This window comes from Prionailurus bengalensis, chromosome C1, assembly GCF_016509475.1.
Source record: "Prionailurus bengalensis isolate Pbe53 chromosome C1, Fcat_Pben_1.1_paternal_pri, whole genome shotgun sequence".
Classification (NCBI taxonomy): Eukaryota; Metazoa; Chordata; class Mammalia; order Carnivora; family Felidae; genus Prionailurus; species Prionailurus bengalensis.
The window spans coordinates 140,534,707-140,551,437 of NC_057345.1; the positions used below are offsets into that span (position 1 = coordinate 140,534,707).

The 16,731-nt window shown below is 48.4% G+C and overlaps 1 protein-coding gene across 1 annotated transcript in view; it reads left to right on the forward strand.

Moving 5' to 3' along the window:
• Positions 1-16,731, forward strand: part of KIF5C (kinesin family member 5C) — a 164,562-nt gene that overhangs the window by 136,528 nt on the left and 11,303 nt on the right. The window contains exons 24-25 of the mRNA XM_043576656.1: positions 1,344-1,560; positions 2,756-2,869. Coding sequence (XP_043432591.1) covers positions 1,344-1,560; positions 2,756-2,862 — 324 coding nt within the window. The 3' untranslated portion in view covers positions 2,863-2,869. The remainder of the gene's footprint in view (positions 1-1,343; positions 1,561-2,755; positions 2,870-16,731) is intronic.

A 16,731-nucleotide genomic window follows, 5' to 3' on the forward strand; every position in this document is an offset into this window, starting at 1 on the left:
CTTGTTAGACCACATGGATAAGGTGATGTCATCTCTCTTTGACTTAAGTCCTCTTTGATATTACTGATGGTGGCATTTTTCCCCAAAGGGAGGACGGCCGATTCAACATGGTTGAAGTCACTCATGCAAATTGTTGATGAGAAATATAAAAGCAGAAACTGCAAGGGAATTTGAAATAGGGCTCTGAGATTAATTATTTTATTTATGAATTCAGTGAATATGTTTTAAAAATCTACTCTGGAGCTGCTGGTTTGCCTATGGGGTTAAAGAATGCAGGTGTGGACTCGGGATAGGTAACCTTCGTTAGCACTTTCTGATTTTCTAAACTTTTCTTGATCCACTGGGATTCCCACAATGGTCCTGTGATATGCTATCCTTTTTTATGGGTGAGAAACCTGAGGCTTGTGGTGGTTGCATGACTTACCAAGTCCAATGTCAGGAAATAATAGAGCTGACTCTTGAACCTTTTCTTCACCTGGGGCCAAACCTGTTGCTTCTTTTTGTTTTCCTTCATTATCTTTTTATTTAAAAAAAAATTTGTATGCATTTATTTTTTTTAATTCCAGTATACTTAATACAGTGCTCTGTTACTTCCAGGTGTCCAGTATATCAGTTCAGCAATTCTATACATTACTCAGTGCTCCTCACGATAAGTGTATTCTCAATCCCCTTTACCTGTCTCACCCATCCCCCCACCCACCTGCCCTCTGTCAACCACTAGTCTATGGCCACACCACCCCACACGCGCCCAGTCTCACCTGTTGCTTCTTATTTGAGGGTCTTAGGTAATGAAAAAATGAGCAGTACCCCAGAGTTACCTGTTAGCCTTTGGATATGTTGCTAAGGGGGTCCAAACCACATGCTGGTGTAGACAACATGTCCTGCAGGGAGGAGCCCTTCAGGGAGCTCTAGAACATGCATGCCTTTCACCGGTGCTTTTGAACTTGCTTTGTTTACATTTCTCAGCTTCCATATGCTAGCATCTGACTAGTCAATTTTCCTTACACTAGTTCCCCCACCCACTCAAACAAAAGAGGAAGTAAATCCTGCCCAAGTCTGAAAGCTTCCTGTGCCTGGAAATGGCTTTTAATTTCATCCTACACCCCCTACCCACTTCCTTGCACCCATGAACCGTGTGTAGCAAATTGGAGTCCCAGAGTATGGGATCTTGATTTTCCATCGGTGCTGCCAGCATTTGTGGTCACATGGACTTTCCAAGATGACCTAGCGGGCTGGTTGTTTGGCTGCAGAGACTGCTTCTAGCTGCCCTTGTATCACTGTCTGCCCCTCCTGCCGGCCCCCTGGCCTCCCCGGTAAGTCACCCCTATCCCTTCCCGCCGCAGCTGGTCCGGGACAATGCAGACCTGCGCTGTGAGCTGCCCAAGCTGGAGAAGCGGCTGCGTGCCACGGCGGAGCGTGTCAAGGCCCTGGAGAGCGCGTTGAAGGAGGCCAAGGAGAACGCCATGCGGGACCGCAAGCGCTACCAGCAGGAGGTAGATCGCATCAAGGAGGCTGTTCGAGCCAAGAATATGGCCAGGAGGGCCCACTCAGCCCAGATTGGTATGTGTGCCTCTCACCAGGGCCCTTGATGGAAGGCAGGACTCTGCTGCCCAGGAGCACTGATGATGCTCCGAGGCAGCGATGGAGCTCTGGGCTGTCTGGAACATCTGAAAGGCTGTGGTCAGGCATGCAGGACCTAGGCTAGCTGGCACCTCCCGGCACCTGCGTTCATCCGGGGAGGATGGGTATGTCAGGCACCTGCTTCCTTATACTGAGAGATTGCCACGTACATTGTGGTCTTCAAAGCTGCTGAGCTGAGCAGAGAAGGTGGCCAGCCTAGGCTGTCGGTAAAGGTTTGTGGCTGTAAACAGAAGTACTTTCTCAGAAGTCCTGCAATGTATGGCTATTTCTCAGCAAAGCCCAAAGGCCCTATAGCAGGTGGGCCTGTGAAGGGGCCCTATGGAGCCAGAAGCCTCAGGGAAAGCCACTTGCAAGGGCAGGTTTGGAAGTGCCCTGGAAAGAGCCAGGCCTGGCATCGGTGAGCTGGCTGTGGTTCCAAACTGGGGAAGGGGCCTGGACATCCAGCCCCTCCCAGGCTTGGGTTTGGGTATTTTGCCCATGAAGGGAAGAGGGTGTAGCTGCTAAGTCATAGTTCCCAGGATGGAGCCGCAGGCATAAACTGGATTTAGGGATGTGCTCTAGAGAGCTTTTTTCTTCCATTGAAATGCCTCCAATAACATGTGATATTATTTCCCATCAGATATTGCCGTGCAGCTGTTTTGCACACCAACAACTTCATGTTTCTAGTTTTAAGATCATACCTTAGATTAGTGTTTTATTGCTTTTCTTGGACTTTACGCTCTTTGTAAATCTGGAAACTATGGATCTTGTTACCAGAGAAGTGCATCATAGGCAGATTTCTGCATCAAGTTTCAGGGGCTGCCCAGATGCCCTTAAAACCCCAGGGGTGCCTACGGATCTGCCGCAGATAAAATGGAAAGTCCTTCTAAGTTTCCTCAGCCATAATTAACATAATTGATACATAAATTCTCTCCGTCCCCTAACCATCTGGCGCCCTAAATTAGTTAACTGCACTATCAAGAGGGCAAACATCCTCTTTTCAGAAAGCTCTGGTGATTGATAAGGACTGTAATGATACAAATTGTAGGTCTCGGTTTTCACATGTGACCCGCGGGCATCTGGGTATGGCTGTTCAAGCCTAATCTGAACATTCTGTCCTTTCTGTCGAATACAGCCAAGCCCATCCGCCCTGGACACTACCCAGCATCATCTCCAACGGCCGTCCACGCCATCCGAGGGGGAGGAGGAGGCTCTTCAAACTCCACTCATTACCAGAAATAAATGCGAAGTGAGTCCCTGGTGTCGGGTGGTTTCTGTTTGGGGCAGATCCGTGCCCCTGCCTGGCTCCCAGCAACATCCATGTGCACCTGTGATAGTGAGAGGCTCAGCTCTCCTGGAGCAGACCCTAGGGACGCAGCTTACCTGCCCTCAGCTCAGCCCGGAGCCTCAGGGTCTTCTTAGCTAGGGCCACCTGGTGCCGGGGACCCTCTGGGGATAGACGAGGGTGTGGTGAATGATTCACCTGAGCTTTCTTTTGTCTGTGGGGTTTCCCTGTGCAGCTGGCATCCAAAAGGGCAGTACCTGTTTGTCAGCTGCTTTTGCCTAGAGCAGACAGATGTGGGTGGTTGCTTCAAGTTGCAGGAGCTGAATATAAAGAAAGAGCCAGATACAGAAAGTCTATTTTTATAATTGCTATCTGAACTCAACAAATAGGGTTTTTAAGAGTGTGCTAATTTATAGCTAGGTAGGTCCAGACCACTTTTTTCTTTGAGACAGTGGTCTAGAAATTTCTCTTCCTACAATCCACATGCTTGATATTGCTCTAGCAGCAAACAAACAAACAAGAAGTGATATGCTTTGGAAAAGAGAAGGAGAGACCTTGTCTTTTTGTACTTGAGGTAGACGAAAGAGGTCATAGGTGGGGCTGGGCGGACAGACAGCTGGGTGGCCAGAAAAGCGTTTAGGAAAACTCTTTAAACCCGTAACCTCTGGATAGAAGAGAGTATCTCCAAATGTTGCCCTTGGATTCTGAGCCCTCACTAAGGAAGCTGGCTTAAGCCACCATGATCAAGGGCGACGCAGGGGAGCATTGAGTCCTCTCCAGCTCTTTTTGGATCAAGGTGAAGAAAGTGGATGTATGGGGCCGGAGCCCTCTCTCAGGCGATACGACAGCATTGCTAAGCCTCATGCAACAACTTCCAAGGAAGGAGCTTGGTGGCTGCACCCGGAGCTTTCTCCTGCGCCGCCCCAGGCAGCATGCCAAGGAGCAGGACAGGCACTGGTCAGATGAGGGAAAGGGAGGGAAGGCCGAGGGGGCCCTCGAGCGGGCAACATGTCCACCACCATCTGCCATAACCTAAAAGGTGGATGGGAAGTGGTCTTGGCAGTGGGCCATCCCATTCAGATCCGATCACTTTCAATCACAAATAAAATAAAATCGGGTGTCATAAAATTGCTTTTGACTGCATGTTCCTGGTGTTGTAGTTGGCACTTGAAGGGAGCTATAAGACCACATTAGGCAGCTTGGAATAGAAAAGCTAAAGTGTGGTTCTGGAACTTGGGTGGGTGGGAGGGTGTCCGTATCACCTGGTCCCCAGGGACCTAGGCTTCTTGAAGGAGCATAGGGCCTGGGCCTTTGTATGTTTACCAAGTACCCCGGCTGATTTTGTTAGCCACCAAAGTTTGAGAACTCCTATCCTGAAGTAACCGTGGCTTACATACAGGATGGAAGTTAATTTCTCTGTCACGTTAAGAAAATTTGAGAGCGGCCTGTCAGAGGCTGGTAAGGGAACTCTACCGTGACTACAGAAAGCTCGCCTTTTAAATTTAGACTCACTGTCCTCAGAAGTACCCTCCTCCCTCAAGGTCACCTGGTCCAGCTCTCAGGCCTACATGCCATGGTTAGCAAGCAGAGAGGAAGCTGGGAAGAGGCAGAAGCAGCCCTCCTAGCCGAGTCCTCTTCCTTTACTAGCCTTCCTGAAGTCTGCATTGTACTAATGCCTGCATCCCTCTGGCCGGAACTGAGGCACACGGCCATGTGCAGTGGCAAGAGGCCTGGAAAAGGGTAATTTTTGAGGTGGCACGTCACTCACTGCCCCACGTAAGAGTAGTGTTCTGTACCTGAGGACAGGGCAGTGGATGTTGGGTGAGCAACCAGAACCTGCATTTATTGAGCACCTACTATGCAGCAGTGCTGTGCTGCATGTAATATCTACATTACATTACATTACCCCATGGCATGTAAGCACAGAGTTGGGGTGCCTGGGTGGCTCAGTCGGTTCAGTGTCCCGCTTTGGCTCAGGTCATGATCTCGCGGTTCGTGAGTTCAAGCCCCGCGTTGGGCTCTGTGCTGACAGCTCGGAGCCTGGAGCCTGCTTTGGATTCTGTGTCTTCCTCTCTCTCTGCTCCTCCCCTGCTCACGCTCTGTCTCTCTCTCAAAAATAAATAAACACTAAAAAACTTTTTAAAAATGTAAGCACAGAGAGGGATATGTGCTTGGGTCCCAGCCAGCTCTTAATAAATATACTGGCTCAGAGATTCTGGAGTCCAAATCCGGTGCAATCGACAGCCACTTGCCTCGTGCAGTCCCGTAAAGGTTCATCAGACCCATGTTTTGGGGAAGGTACGTACAAGCAGATGTTCTCTCTTATGCTTGTGATTGAGAAGCAGTAGGCCCGGTAACACTTTGAGGACCTTTGAACTAATAGCGCTGTCCTCGCCCTTCCTGGTGATTCATCGCATTCTGTAACTCAAAATGTTGTAGGTGAATTTGATTATTTCATCTGCAGCTGGAACCTTCTTAACCAACTCTGTCTGTACCTACAACTCCTGTAGCTAGGTACTTTCTCCACATCACAAAACAGGTAGGCCCCCTTCCAGGTTATCAGGATGTTGGTGTGGTAGAGGGGCCTGGCTTTGGACAAGAGACTTGGGTCAAGCGTTAGGTCTTCTACTTTTTCCTTTTTTTTTTTTTTTTTTAAGGTTTATGTATTTATTTGGGGGTGGGGATGGAGGGGCAGAGACAGAGTAAAGAGAAAATCCCAAGCAGGTTCCACACTGTCAATGCAGAGCCCAGTGTGGGGCTCAGACTCAGGAACCATGAGATCATGACCTGAGCCAAAATTAAGAGTTGGACGTTTAACAATGACCGAGCCACCCAGGTCTCCTATTTTCTTTAAGTTACTTCCGCTCAGTAACCCTCGGTTGATTTGGTTTCTTTGTCTGTGAAATGGGCAGAATCCTTTCCCTGGATCATTGGTCTTGAAATGAGGACAAAATGAGGCCACGCTTCTTAAGTTGCTTGGCATATAGCACGTGCTTGATAAAAATGTCAGCTATAGTTTGAAATAGCAAGCAGTGCATACTGGGCACAGCAGGTGGTTGATGAGTGTTGGTCTGTCATCTCCAAGTCATGTAGTTGTTACAAAATAGTTTTTAGTCCCTCTCTGGCCCCAGGTTCTTTTTTTTTTTTTTTAATATAGTTATTTATTGGGGCCCCTGGGTGGCTCAGTTGGTTAAGGGTCCGACTTGGGCTCAGGTCACGATGTCGCGGTTCGTGAGTTCGAGCCCCGCGTCAGGCTCTGTGCTGATGGCTCAGAGCCTGGAGCCTGCTTTGGATTCTGTCTCCCTCTCTCTCTGCCCCTCCCCTGCTCACGCTCTGTCTCTCTGTCTCTCAATAATAAATAAATGTTAAAAAGGTAAAAAAAAATAATATAGTTATTTATTTTTGAGAGACAGAGACAGGAGCAAGCAGGGGAGGGGCAGAGAGAGAAGGGGAGACACAGAATCTGAAGCAGACTCCAGGCTCTGCGCAAGCTGTCAGAACAGAGCCCGACGTGGGGCTCGAACCCATGAACCGCAAAATCATGACCTGAGCTGAAGTTGGACGCTAAACTGACTGAGCCACCCAGGCGCCCCACCCGGGCCCCAAGTTCTGACCGCTAAGTGGGGAGGGCCCATGAGTCAGCATCCTATTTGGTGCTCTGACCAGATGAAAGGTGTTTTAAAGATATTCTCACTTATTCATCTAAAGGTTATGAATAAGAACATTGACTATTTTTAAGAAAATGACTAGGCATTTGTCAGGAGAGGTTAAAAAGAAAGGATAGTAACCAACGGAGTGGGGAATTAAAATTGGAAGTAAGAAAATGCAAAATCATTTTTTTTAAATTTTTTTTTCAACGTTTATTTATTTTTGGGACAGAGAGAGACAGAGGATGAATGGGGGAGGGACAGAGAGAGAGGGAGACACAGAATCGGAAGCAGGCTCCAGGATCCGAGCCATCAGCCCAGAGCCCGACGCAGGGCTCGAACTCACGGACCGCGAGATCGTGACCTGGCTGAAGTCGGATGCTTAACCGACTGCGCCACCCAGGCGCCCCGCAAAATCGTTTTTTAAAAACCTAATTGCAAATGTGGAATTCATTGCTTAGTTGGGACCAACACATTTTGAGAGGATCTTTCCTGATCTTTGGGACGCTCATCCCAAAGTGTGTCTGTCCTAGGCAGAAATGATCTCAGGTGCTGACTCTTCCCAGCCCTCTTGCTAGAGCCACCACAGCCTTTCATACATGGGCAGCATCCGGGTATCTCTGGGGTTTCCTTCTGCTTCATTTCAGGTTTCAAGGAATATAGTCACAATGAGTATTTTGGTTTATGGCCAGAGTTTCAGAGCAACTAAAGATGCCAACTTGTAGAAATCAGAACTCGGGATAATGCTGGCTTTTATCTTAGCTAGTTCAAATCCAGGGGGGCAGCCTAGGGGAGGGGACATCTTTTTCAAACCACAAAACGGGACATGGAATCCGGGGATGGCTGGACATGCATGGGTTCAAGCCCTGGCCTTGGCTTTATTTCCACGTGATGTTGGTAAGTTACTTGATATCTTTCAGCCTCAATTTCATCATCTGCAAAATGGGATCAGGCATGGAGAACCTGTTCCGTACTTGGTTTTACAACGTCTTGTGCAGTGTTACTCTTTTTTTGCAGGGAGATAGTGAAAAAATGAGATAACTTCAAATAGTGGTAAGGTTCTGAAGAAAATAAGAGCAGGTTAATGAAATGGAGATGGGGACACTTATTTAGAAGAGGGGGTGACATGTGAGCAGAGCACTGACTGAGGACAATTACCAGCCACACAGTGACTGGGGAAGAGTGGCACAGCCACTGGCTGGAAGGTGGGAATGGCTGGCGTATTGGGGAACCTTGGGAAGCCTGATGGGGCTGGAGTGCAGAGAATGCGGAGACCTTCATAATCAGGGTTTGTTGGGGAAGAAGGTAGTGGACAGATAAATGAGGCCTTAGAGGCCAGGCTGGCAGCTCAGGGTGCAGTCAGAGTGTGCAAGGCCACTGGGGCCTTTGGGTCTGGGAGTGGTGGGGCCTGGTTTGTGACTGGCAAAGGCCACCCTGTGCTGGACCCCTGGGAAAGGATGGGGTGGCTGAGAGCCAGAGCAGGGCTCCCCTAGAGGCTATTGCGGGAGAAGTGATAACATAGGAGACCCCAGAATTACAGGTACAGAGTACTGGCTACCTGAGAGGTGCTGCCATCCGGAGCATAGGTGGAGGTGATGAGAAGGCAGAGTAGAAAGGACAGTTGCTGGTAGGTGGTAGTGGGGTGGCAGGGATGTGGAATGGGTCTCATCTCTGCCTGCTTTCTCTCACAGGAAGCCAGGTTATCAGCTGAGGGAGGCAGGGAAATGGGGTTGTGGGCGGGAGAAGAGATAAGGTGTGAAATAGACTTCTGAGGCAGTCCTGAGTGTTTATGCATGGCCCACACTTAATGTGGACACCTTTTAAATACTTGTCCAGCTCCTTAGTTCCGAGCGTCCTGGATTGGGCTTCCTTTCCTGGCAGTGCTTTGCCAAGCCATTGGGCGCTTGTTCCAATGTGTCCACCAGATGGCGCCAGTGGGGCACTGCTGATACCTTGGCCCTTTTCTAAAAGGCTTCCAGGCAAAATGGTCTTCCTTTCCCTTTCCTATATTAAGACCACTATTTCTCAGATTTGAATAGCAAATAGAGTACTTTTAAGGGGATAAAGTTCTCACATATTTGCCAGAGTTTAAGTTGTTTTATTATAGTTAAGTATTAGCAAATTTAAAACAGTATATACTCTTGTACTTAGTCTTATGCAGCTATCAAGTCAAAACAGATTTAGGAGTTAGATTGAAATGAAGCACAGATCAAAAATCCAAATCACCAGCCTTAACATAATGCAATGAAAGATGGTCTTTTGCTGAAAATAAAGAGCTGGGTGCAATGCGACTCTGGTATGCATTGCTTCCAGAGGAGTTTGGCTTGTCCAAGTTACTTCCGTGTGTCATGACATGACTCACTTCTTTTACCCCCTTTCTGTGCTAACACCACTGTAGAGGGGTGCCTGCTGGCTCAGTTGGTAGAGCATGTGACTCTTGATCTTGGGGTTGTAAGTTCAAGCCCCACATTGGGTATAGAGATTACTTAAAAATAAAGTCTTGGGACACTTGGGTGGCTCAGTTGGTTAAGCACCTGACTCTGGATTTCCGCTCAGGTCATGATCTCACGGCTCTGGAGTTTAAGCCCCGTCTCAGGCTCTGCGCTGAAGGCATGGAGCCTGCTTGGGTTCTTTCTCTCTGCCCGTACCTGGCTGAAGCTTGCACTCTCTCTCAAAATAAATAAATAAATAAACTTACAATAAGTAAATAAATAAAGTCAGAAAGAAAGAAAGAAAAGAAAAAGAGAAAAGAAAAGAAAATCACTGCAGAATCACTGCATACCTTCCAGCCAATTCACCTTCTAGTGGCTGGAACTCATTATTGTCCTGGGTCCAGCTTTAGCCAGAGGCTATTTAAGTGATAAGGAGTAGCCCCCGCTTGGTCTGGTCGTAGCAGAAAATGCATGTGGGGCTGAAGGTACGCAGGAATGTTTGGTTGCAAGGTAGTCAGCTAGAGAATTTAGAATATGCACATATTGATGCTTCAGATTTTTGTGGCAAGGAAAATGTAAAATTGAAAACATTGTGAGGGGCACCTGGGTGGCTCAGTCAGCTGAGCATCCAACTCTTGATTTCAGCCTAGGTCGTGATCCCAGGGTCCGAGGAGTGAGCCTGAGTTGGGCTTAAGATTCTCTCTCTCTCTGGGGTAGCCAGGTGGCTCGGTTGGTTAAGTGTCCGACTCTTGGATCAGGTTGTGATCTCACAGTTGTTGATCAAGGCCCCACATCAGCTCTGAGCACTGACAGCTCAGCCTGCTTGGGATTCTCTCTCTCCCTCTCTCTCTGCCCATCCTGCTAGCTTTCTGTCTCTCTCAGAATAAATAAATAAACTTAAAAAAATTTTTTTCTCTCTCTCTCCCCTTTCTGCCCCTGTCCCTGGCTGACACGCATTCTCTCTCAAAACAAACAAACAAAAATAAATAAAGGTGAAATTGAAAATCATTAAAAAAAAAAAAGAAAGAAAGAAAATAATTGTGAAATGAACCACAGACCCAGGATGCACCTCACTTTGCTGATGTAGATGAAGACTCTGATATTTTGAGGACTGTACTTTTATTAAAAACCATATATATTAAGTCTAGAAACTGTAGCCTATTTAATAAAGTTTTGATAAGCTTTGATAAAATATTTGGTAAAATCACAATGGTACAGCAATAGGGACCCACTAGGGTTCTCAGAAGAAGCAGTTCCAGGCGCCTGAGTGGCTCAGTTGGTTAAGCATCCGACTTCAGCTCAGGTCATGGTGTCACAGTTTGCGAGTTCGAGTCCCACGTTGGGCTCTGTGCTGACAGCCTGGAGCCCGCTTCCGATTCTGTGTCTCCCTCTCTCTCTACCCCTTGCCAGCTCACACTCTGTTTCTCTCTCTCTCAAAAATAAACATTAAAAAAAGAAAAGAAGAAGAAGCAGTTCTGTGTTTTCAGACTGTGATTTCGTGTTTTGAGGCATAAAGAAAACAGCGCTGGAAAAGCAGGACTGTGATTTCTAGCAGGGCCACCTGGCAAATGGAACCATCAAAGCAGACCAGGTGTTCTGTTACGGCCTCTGTATCTCTGATTTGTGTGACATTCCCTGGGTCAGTGACAGTCACTATGGGATGGCTCTGTCTTCTTCAGGTTTTACTACTTCAGGAGGTTCATTGTGAATATATTTGTTCGTTGTTAGTAAAAAACAGTATCTTTAACTCTTAAGTGTTTGTGGGCTGGAAGCGGACACCTAACACAGATCTACAGGCTTTCACAACTGTCCCCTTTTGTTGCCATAATGGTCATCTGTGACTGAGGGCCTGACATCCTGGACCCTATGTTGCCTGCATGCCTGACACTTTTAGGGACCTTCAGGCTTGGCCCGGACATCTGGAAAGCATCAATAATGTTCTAGTCTAAGAAGTCTTGTCACAGTAAGCTACACCCAAAAGGGCAAATTCCACGTGTACATTAGAGACAGGAAGTCCAGTATTTTTTAGCTTAGCACTTAAACCTCAGATTTATTTGCCTCTGAATGTCCCCGGCCATTTCCCCACATTTACTACCCTCAGCTAAAGCCCTGAACTTTGGGTCCACTTGGGCCTCTATCTTTGATCTAAGAAATTCCACCTTCTCTCAACCCCCCACCCTGCTCTCTCCCTTCATTGTTTTCCTCACTCCACCTCAGGCGGAATAGTTTTCTTTCTGAGCGTTTGACTTGCAGAACAAAAAGGCCCTTATTGTTTGGTCCTTAATTTATCCTGAGGTTCAGGCTGAGCTTCCCAAGCTGGCACTTCATTTATCCTCTGTTTGCTTTTCTAAATCACTGTCTTTCCTGCTTGTTACTCTTCTCTCTGTCCTGAATAACTGGATCCATCCCATCTGGCATCAGTGACGGGGTCTACTTTGACCATTCTCCTGGTTTTTATGTCCATTTAATCACAAATAAAAAATGTACTTAAAATGTATAAGTTGACTCGTGCTCATAGCAGAAATGAGTTCACTCTGTACATAGAGGGTAGGTGAGAATTTGCTTTACCAAATTTAACCCCCTGAAGTGGTGAAATCGTTACGGAACCAGGCTGGAACACTGGAGGTAAAACCAAGCAGCACTCGGAGATCTTGGTGGATTGGAGATTTATTTTACACCGATGGGCTCAGAGGAGACTGATTCTCCAAAGGTCTGAGCGCCGAATGCAAGTGGGGAGGGTAATTTACAGTTGTCAGCTTCCATATCTGTGGGGGTTTTCGAGCGCATAGCAAAGAAAGGAAGAAGAACCCAGAGGAGGGGTCTCTAAGCTAGAGACCAGAGTCTGTTTCAGCCCCGTTGGCCATCTTTGGTGTACTTTATTTACTTCTCCAACATTCTTCCCCCCCACTTTGATGCCTTAAAAAAAAAAAAACTTTTAGTAGGCATCACCTTTCAGTTTTACAGGTTGATACTCTCGGAGGGCTAAGATATGTGCAGTAGTTTGGCGAGCAACAGTGTTTTCAATAAAACGTACCACAGCATTCAGTATACAAGGGCCGATGGATACAAGTAAAATTATGGAGAGGAGGGGCCCCGCCAGGGCAGAAAGCCAGGGTGCCCAATCTGTGAGATCCCATCCTTTCCATTGATTGATACTTTCCTGTTGTCTACATTGAATTCTTTCCTTGAGTTCCTTAATCTTAGTTGTAACTATTCTTGACTGGTTTATGAAATAGCAACATTCCTCCCCCAGAAAGATGCAAGACCCTCCTTTTTCTTTTTTCTTTTTTTTTTTTTTCAACGTTTATTTATTTTTGGGACAGAGAGAGACAGAGCATGAACGGGGGAGGGGCAGAGAGAGAGGGAGACACAGAATCCGAAGCAGGCTCCAGGCTCTGAGCCATCAGCCCAGAGCCTGACGCGGGGCTCGAACTCCCGGACCGCGAGATCGTGACCTGGCTGAAGTCGGATGCTTAACCGACTGCGCCACCCAGGCACCCTGACCCTCCTTTTTCTAAAGTGAGGAGGTTGAGGGCTCAACTATGTTGGAGGGTCACTGCCGCCAGAGAGTTTATTTGGTTTTGTAAGGTTACCAGAGAATCTGCCACCCGTTCCATGTTTTCATTTAGCTCTTGAGATAGTCTATGGTATAGTCCTACAGATGAGCCTATGCCCCCTATTCCGGTTCCTATTCCTGTCGCAATTCCTGCTCCTATCAGAACGGGTAGCAGGATTGCCTGTTTAGTCCGGGACTTGGGGCTAAAGTTTGTTAGGAGCTGATCTTCAGTGTACACGGATATCTCTGGGGTTAGGAAGACAGAATAACATATCTGAGTCCAGTTGGCCTCTAAGCATCGGTAGGCCAAATTAGAACACAGAACACCCCAGGGGTTGAACACAGGGTTGCATTCTTCTTTAAGGTTATATTTCTTCTGCATAGAGTGGTAGCATTCATACCTTCAGGGACGTACAGATTAGATTGTCAGCATTAGTGAGAGGGACCCCAGTGGCCAGGGGTCCAATTAAGACAGAAGTGTTGGTTTTGAGATTTTCAGGAGCTTCCCAGAACAAAGGGATAGGAATGGCTAAGTAAGCCCTACTGCTGAGGGGCAAGCACATCCAGCAGGTTTGGGTGTGATTATCTATTTTATGGAGGACTTGTAGTGTAGTGTTGGCCCAAGGCTGGAGTGGGGAATTGCTAAGCATCTGATTCAAGGCTGAAAGGTTCAACCTTGGTAGGCTGCCCGGGGGGGGGGGGGGGGGGGGGGGGGGGGGGGGGGGGGGGGGGGGGGGGGGGGGGGGGGCGGTTGCCTTTATGGCTTGTATTACCCTATCCTGGGTATCCTTTATAGCTTTTTGAAGGGCCCTGTCTTGCACCCCTCCCCATCCAAGATCCCCCATTGAGGAAGGTAAGTGTAGCAAGCTCGCTTCCCTCTCTGGAGGCCCTTGTTGTGACATGGGGTCCTGACATTTTGGGTTATCTCTATGGTCCAATTCTTAGCCCTTGGGGCACCGAGGGACTGACAGAATGGGTGTTTTTCCCTTGTAGCAATCTTTGTGGAGGGAGGTGAAGGCACTGAACGCCCTTGACCCCCTTATTGTCATATAACAATCCTGGGGGCAAAGTGGGTAAGCGGCCATTGTGAGGGTGAGAGAGGTTATCATAATATACAGGCAATACTTAATAATCCTCCCGTCCAGAGGAGGTATGTGAGACCCAGCATGCATCTTTTGTCCCATGTCCAGCTTGTTGGTGCAGTCTCTGTCAGCCCAACAGTAAGAAGTAAAATCAGGGCTATGGCACCAGGAAGGGGCAAGGGCTGGCAGAGTTGCATCCAAACCCCTAGGCTAGGTTCACACGTTGATTCCTCAGGCTTCTGCCATGCGCAGGTCAGCCAGCTTCCAGGGTGTGGCTGGAGCAGGGCTGGAGGTCTCAGGGGCCAGTTTCCCTTTTGAGGGTCAGTTTAAGCGGGTTGACTAGATCTGGATCACTTCGCCAGATTGTGGGTTCTTCTGAGTTGGCCTTCTTAACTCTGGAGTGATGGACCCATGGGGGTGATACCTGAAACTTTAAGGGCGTAGGAGTTGTTAGAATAACAGTATGAGGCCCAGTCCACCATGGTCTAAGAGGTTCCCTCTTCCAATCTTTGACCCACACAGAGTCTCCTGGCTGAAAGGGGTGAACGGGGGTCCCTAAGGAAATTGGGGCCCTCTCTGTGGTGTATCTTTGTAACTTGTTTAGGACTGCCCCCAAGGTCTGGAGCTGTTCTCTTATTCCTTTGTCTCCAATCTGGTGTAGGTCTCCTGGGAGTTTTCCTGAACATGGTGGGGGGTGGTGGGGGGGCGCCTATATAATAACTCAAAAGGGGAGAATCCTAGTGCTCCAGGCATGCATCGGGCACACAGGAGGGCCAGCAGTAGTAAATCTGGACATGGGAGATTAGTCTCTTGGTGGAACTTAGCCAGGGTTTCCTTGAGGGTGCGATTCATCCGCTCTACGTTCCCTGAGCTCTGGGGTCGGTAAGCAGTGTGCAGTTTCCAGGTAATGTCAAGGCACTTTGTCAGGGTTTGTATAATGTCTGCCACAAATGCAGGTCTGTTATCACTGTGTATGGTTAAGGGTGGACCAAACTGAGGCACAATCTCCCGTAGAAGGGCTTTGGCCACCTCACGACTTCATTCCGTTCTGGTGGAGAATGTTTCGACCCATCCCGAATGTGTGCAGATTATTACAAGAAGGTACTTGAACCCTTTATTTGGTTGTATGTCAGTAAATTCCACCTCCAAGTCTTCAAAAGGGGCGGCCCCCATCCTTTGCCTGCCAGGAGGGGGCCGTGGGGTAGACCAAGCATTGTTTTTGGCACATGTTACACATTGTTCACCGACAGCTGGGCATAATGGCGGCAGCTGGCTGATACAGTAGTTCTTTTTGAGGAGGGCCTCTAGTGCAGTTTTCCCTAGGTGCGTGAGTTGGTGATACTTCTTCACTAGTGTTTTCCCATAGACAACGGGACAAAGATGTGCCCATTTGGCATGACCCACCATCCCTCTTTGCTTGGTGTGCCCCCTTCTGTCGAGGCCCAACTTCTTTCTTGGTTTGTGTACAGGGGCGGGGAGGATTCCCTCTGGGGCGCAAGAGTCATAGTGTAGGTAGGAGCTTTGCCTGGGTCACCACAGGCGGCCACTCTGGCTGTTTTGTCAGCCAGGCGATTTCCTTGAGTTACGGGGTCATCTCCTTTCAGATGTCCCTTACAGTGTAGGATAGCCACCTTGTCTGGCAGCCATACAGCCTCAAGAAGCTCTAGTATTTCTTCCTTGGTTTTGATAGTTTTCCCTGCAGCAGTAAGGAGGCCTCTTTCTTTATAGATGGCCCCGTGTACATGCACAGTAGTGAAGGCATACCAGGAATCAGAGTAGATGTTAACTTATTTACCTTTGCTAAGGATGAGGCCTCAGGTTAAGGCATACAGTTCAGCCCATTGTGCTGACCATCCTTCGGGCAAGGCCTTGGCTTCCAGAACTTCGGTGGTTGTGGTTACCGCATATCCTGCTCTTCGGCTGCCCTCTTGTAAATAGATGCTCCCATCGCTGAACAGGGTGATCTCCGGGCTTGTTATAGCCTGGTCTTGGAGGTCTGGGAGGTTGGCATAGACTTCATCCACTGCTTCGGAAGAGTCATGGTTGGGTCCTCCCTCCTCCGTGGGAAGGAAGGTGGCTGGGTTTAGTGTTCTTACTGTTTCGAGAGTGACCCTTGGGTTTTCATAGAGAACGCCTTGGTATTATGTCAGCCGAACAGTGGAGAGGAAACGATATCCTTGGGTGCTCACATGACCACATGTGGGACCTTAACATTAGGTGTTTGTCCCAGCGTGAGTTTGTCTGCCTCCTTGATGAGCAGGACTGTGGCTGCCAGCGCTCTAAGGCCCAGTGGCCGTTCTGCAGCCACAGGATCAAGTGTTTTTGACAGGTAGGCCACTGGCCATTGCCAAGGCCCCATACTCTGAGTGAGCACTCCAAGGGCTATTTTGTCCTTTTCTGTACCAAGAGGTTAAAGGGCCTTTCTGTGTCAGGCAAATCCAGGGCTGGGGCTCATCCCAGAGCCAACTTTATTTCTGTGAAAGCGGCCCTTGCCTCCTCAGCCCCTGCGAGGGGCTCCGGTCTGGCCCTCTCAACAGTCATAGAGGGGCCTCGCTATGGCTGAGAATCCAGGAATCCAAATGCGACAGAACCCTGTGGCCCCTAAAAATTCATGCAAGCCTTGTTTTGTTTGGGGCTGTGGCAGTATGGTGATAACTTTCTTCCTTTCCGGGCCTAGTTCTCTTTTTCCTTTTGTGAAGAAGAAGCCTAAGTATCGCACCTGCTGCTGACAAATCTGTGCCTTCTTCCAAGAGGTCCCATACCCCGAGTAGGACAGGAGCTGCAGGAGGGGAGGGCCTTGGTACCTTTCTTACAGTCTTCTTGGGTGTCCCTGGCAAGGAGGAGGTCGTTTACATATTGGAGGAGGACACACCCTGTGGTTTCCCTCGGAAAGTTGGCGAGGTCTGCAGCTACTGCTTCCCCAAAAAGAGTGGGTGAGTTCTTGAAACCTTGGGGAAGTCGTATGGTCAGCTGCATCTGGCACCCTGTAACGGGCTCAGTCCATTCAAAGGCAAACAATGGTTGACTTTGAGGAGCCAGGCAGAGGCAGAAGAAAGCATCCTTTAGGTCGAGGCATATAAACCATCTGGCTGACCCCGGAATTTGGCTG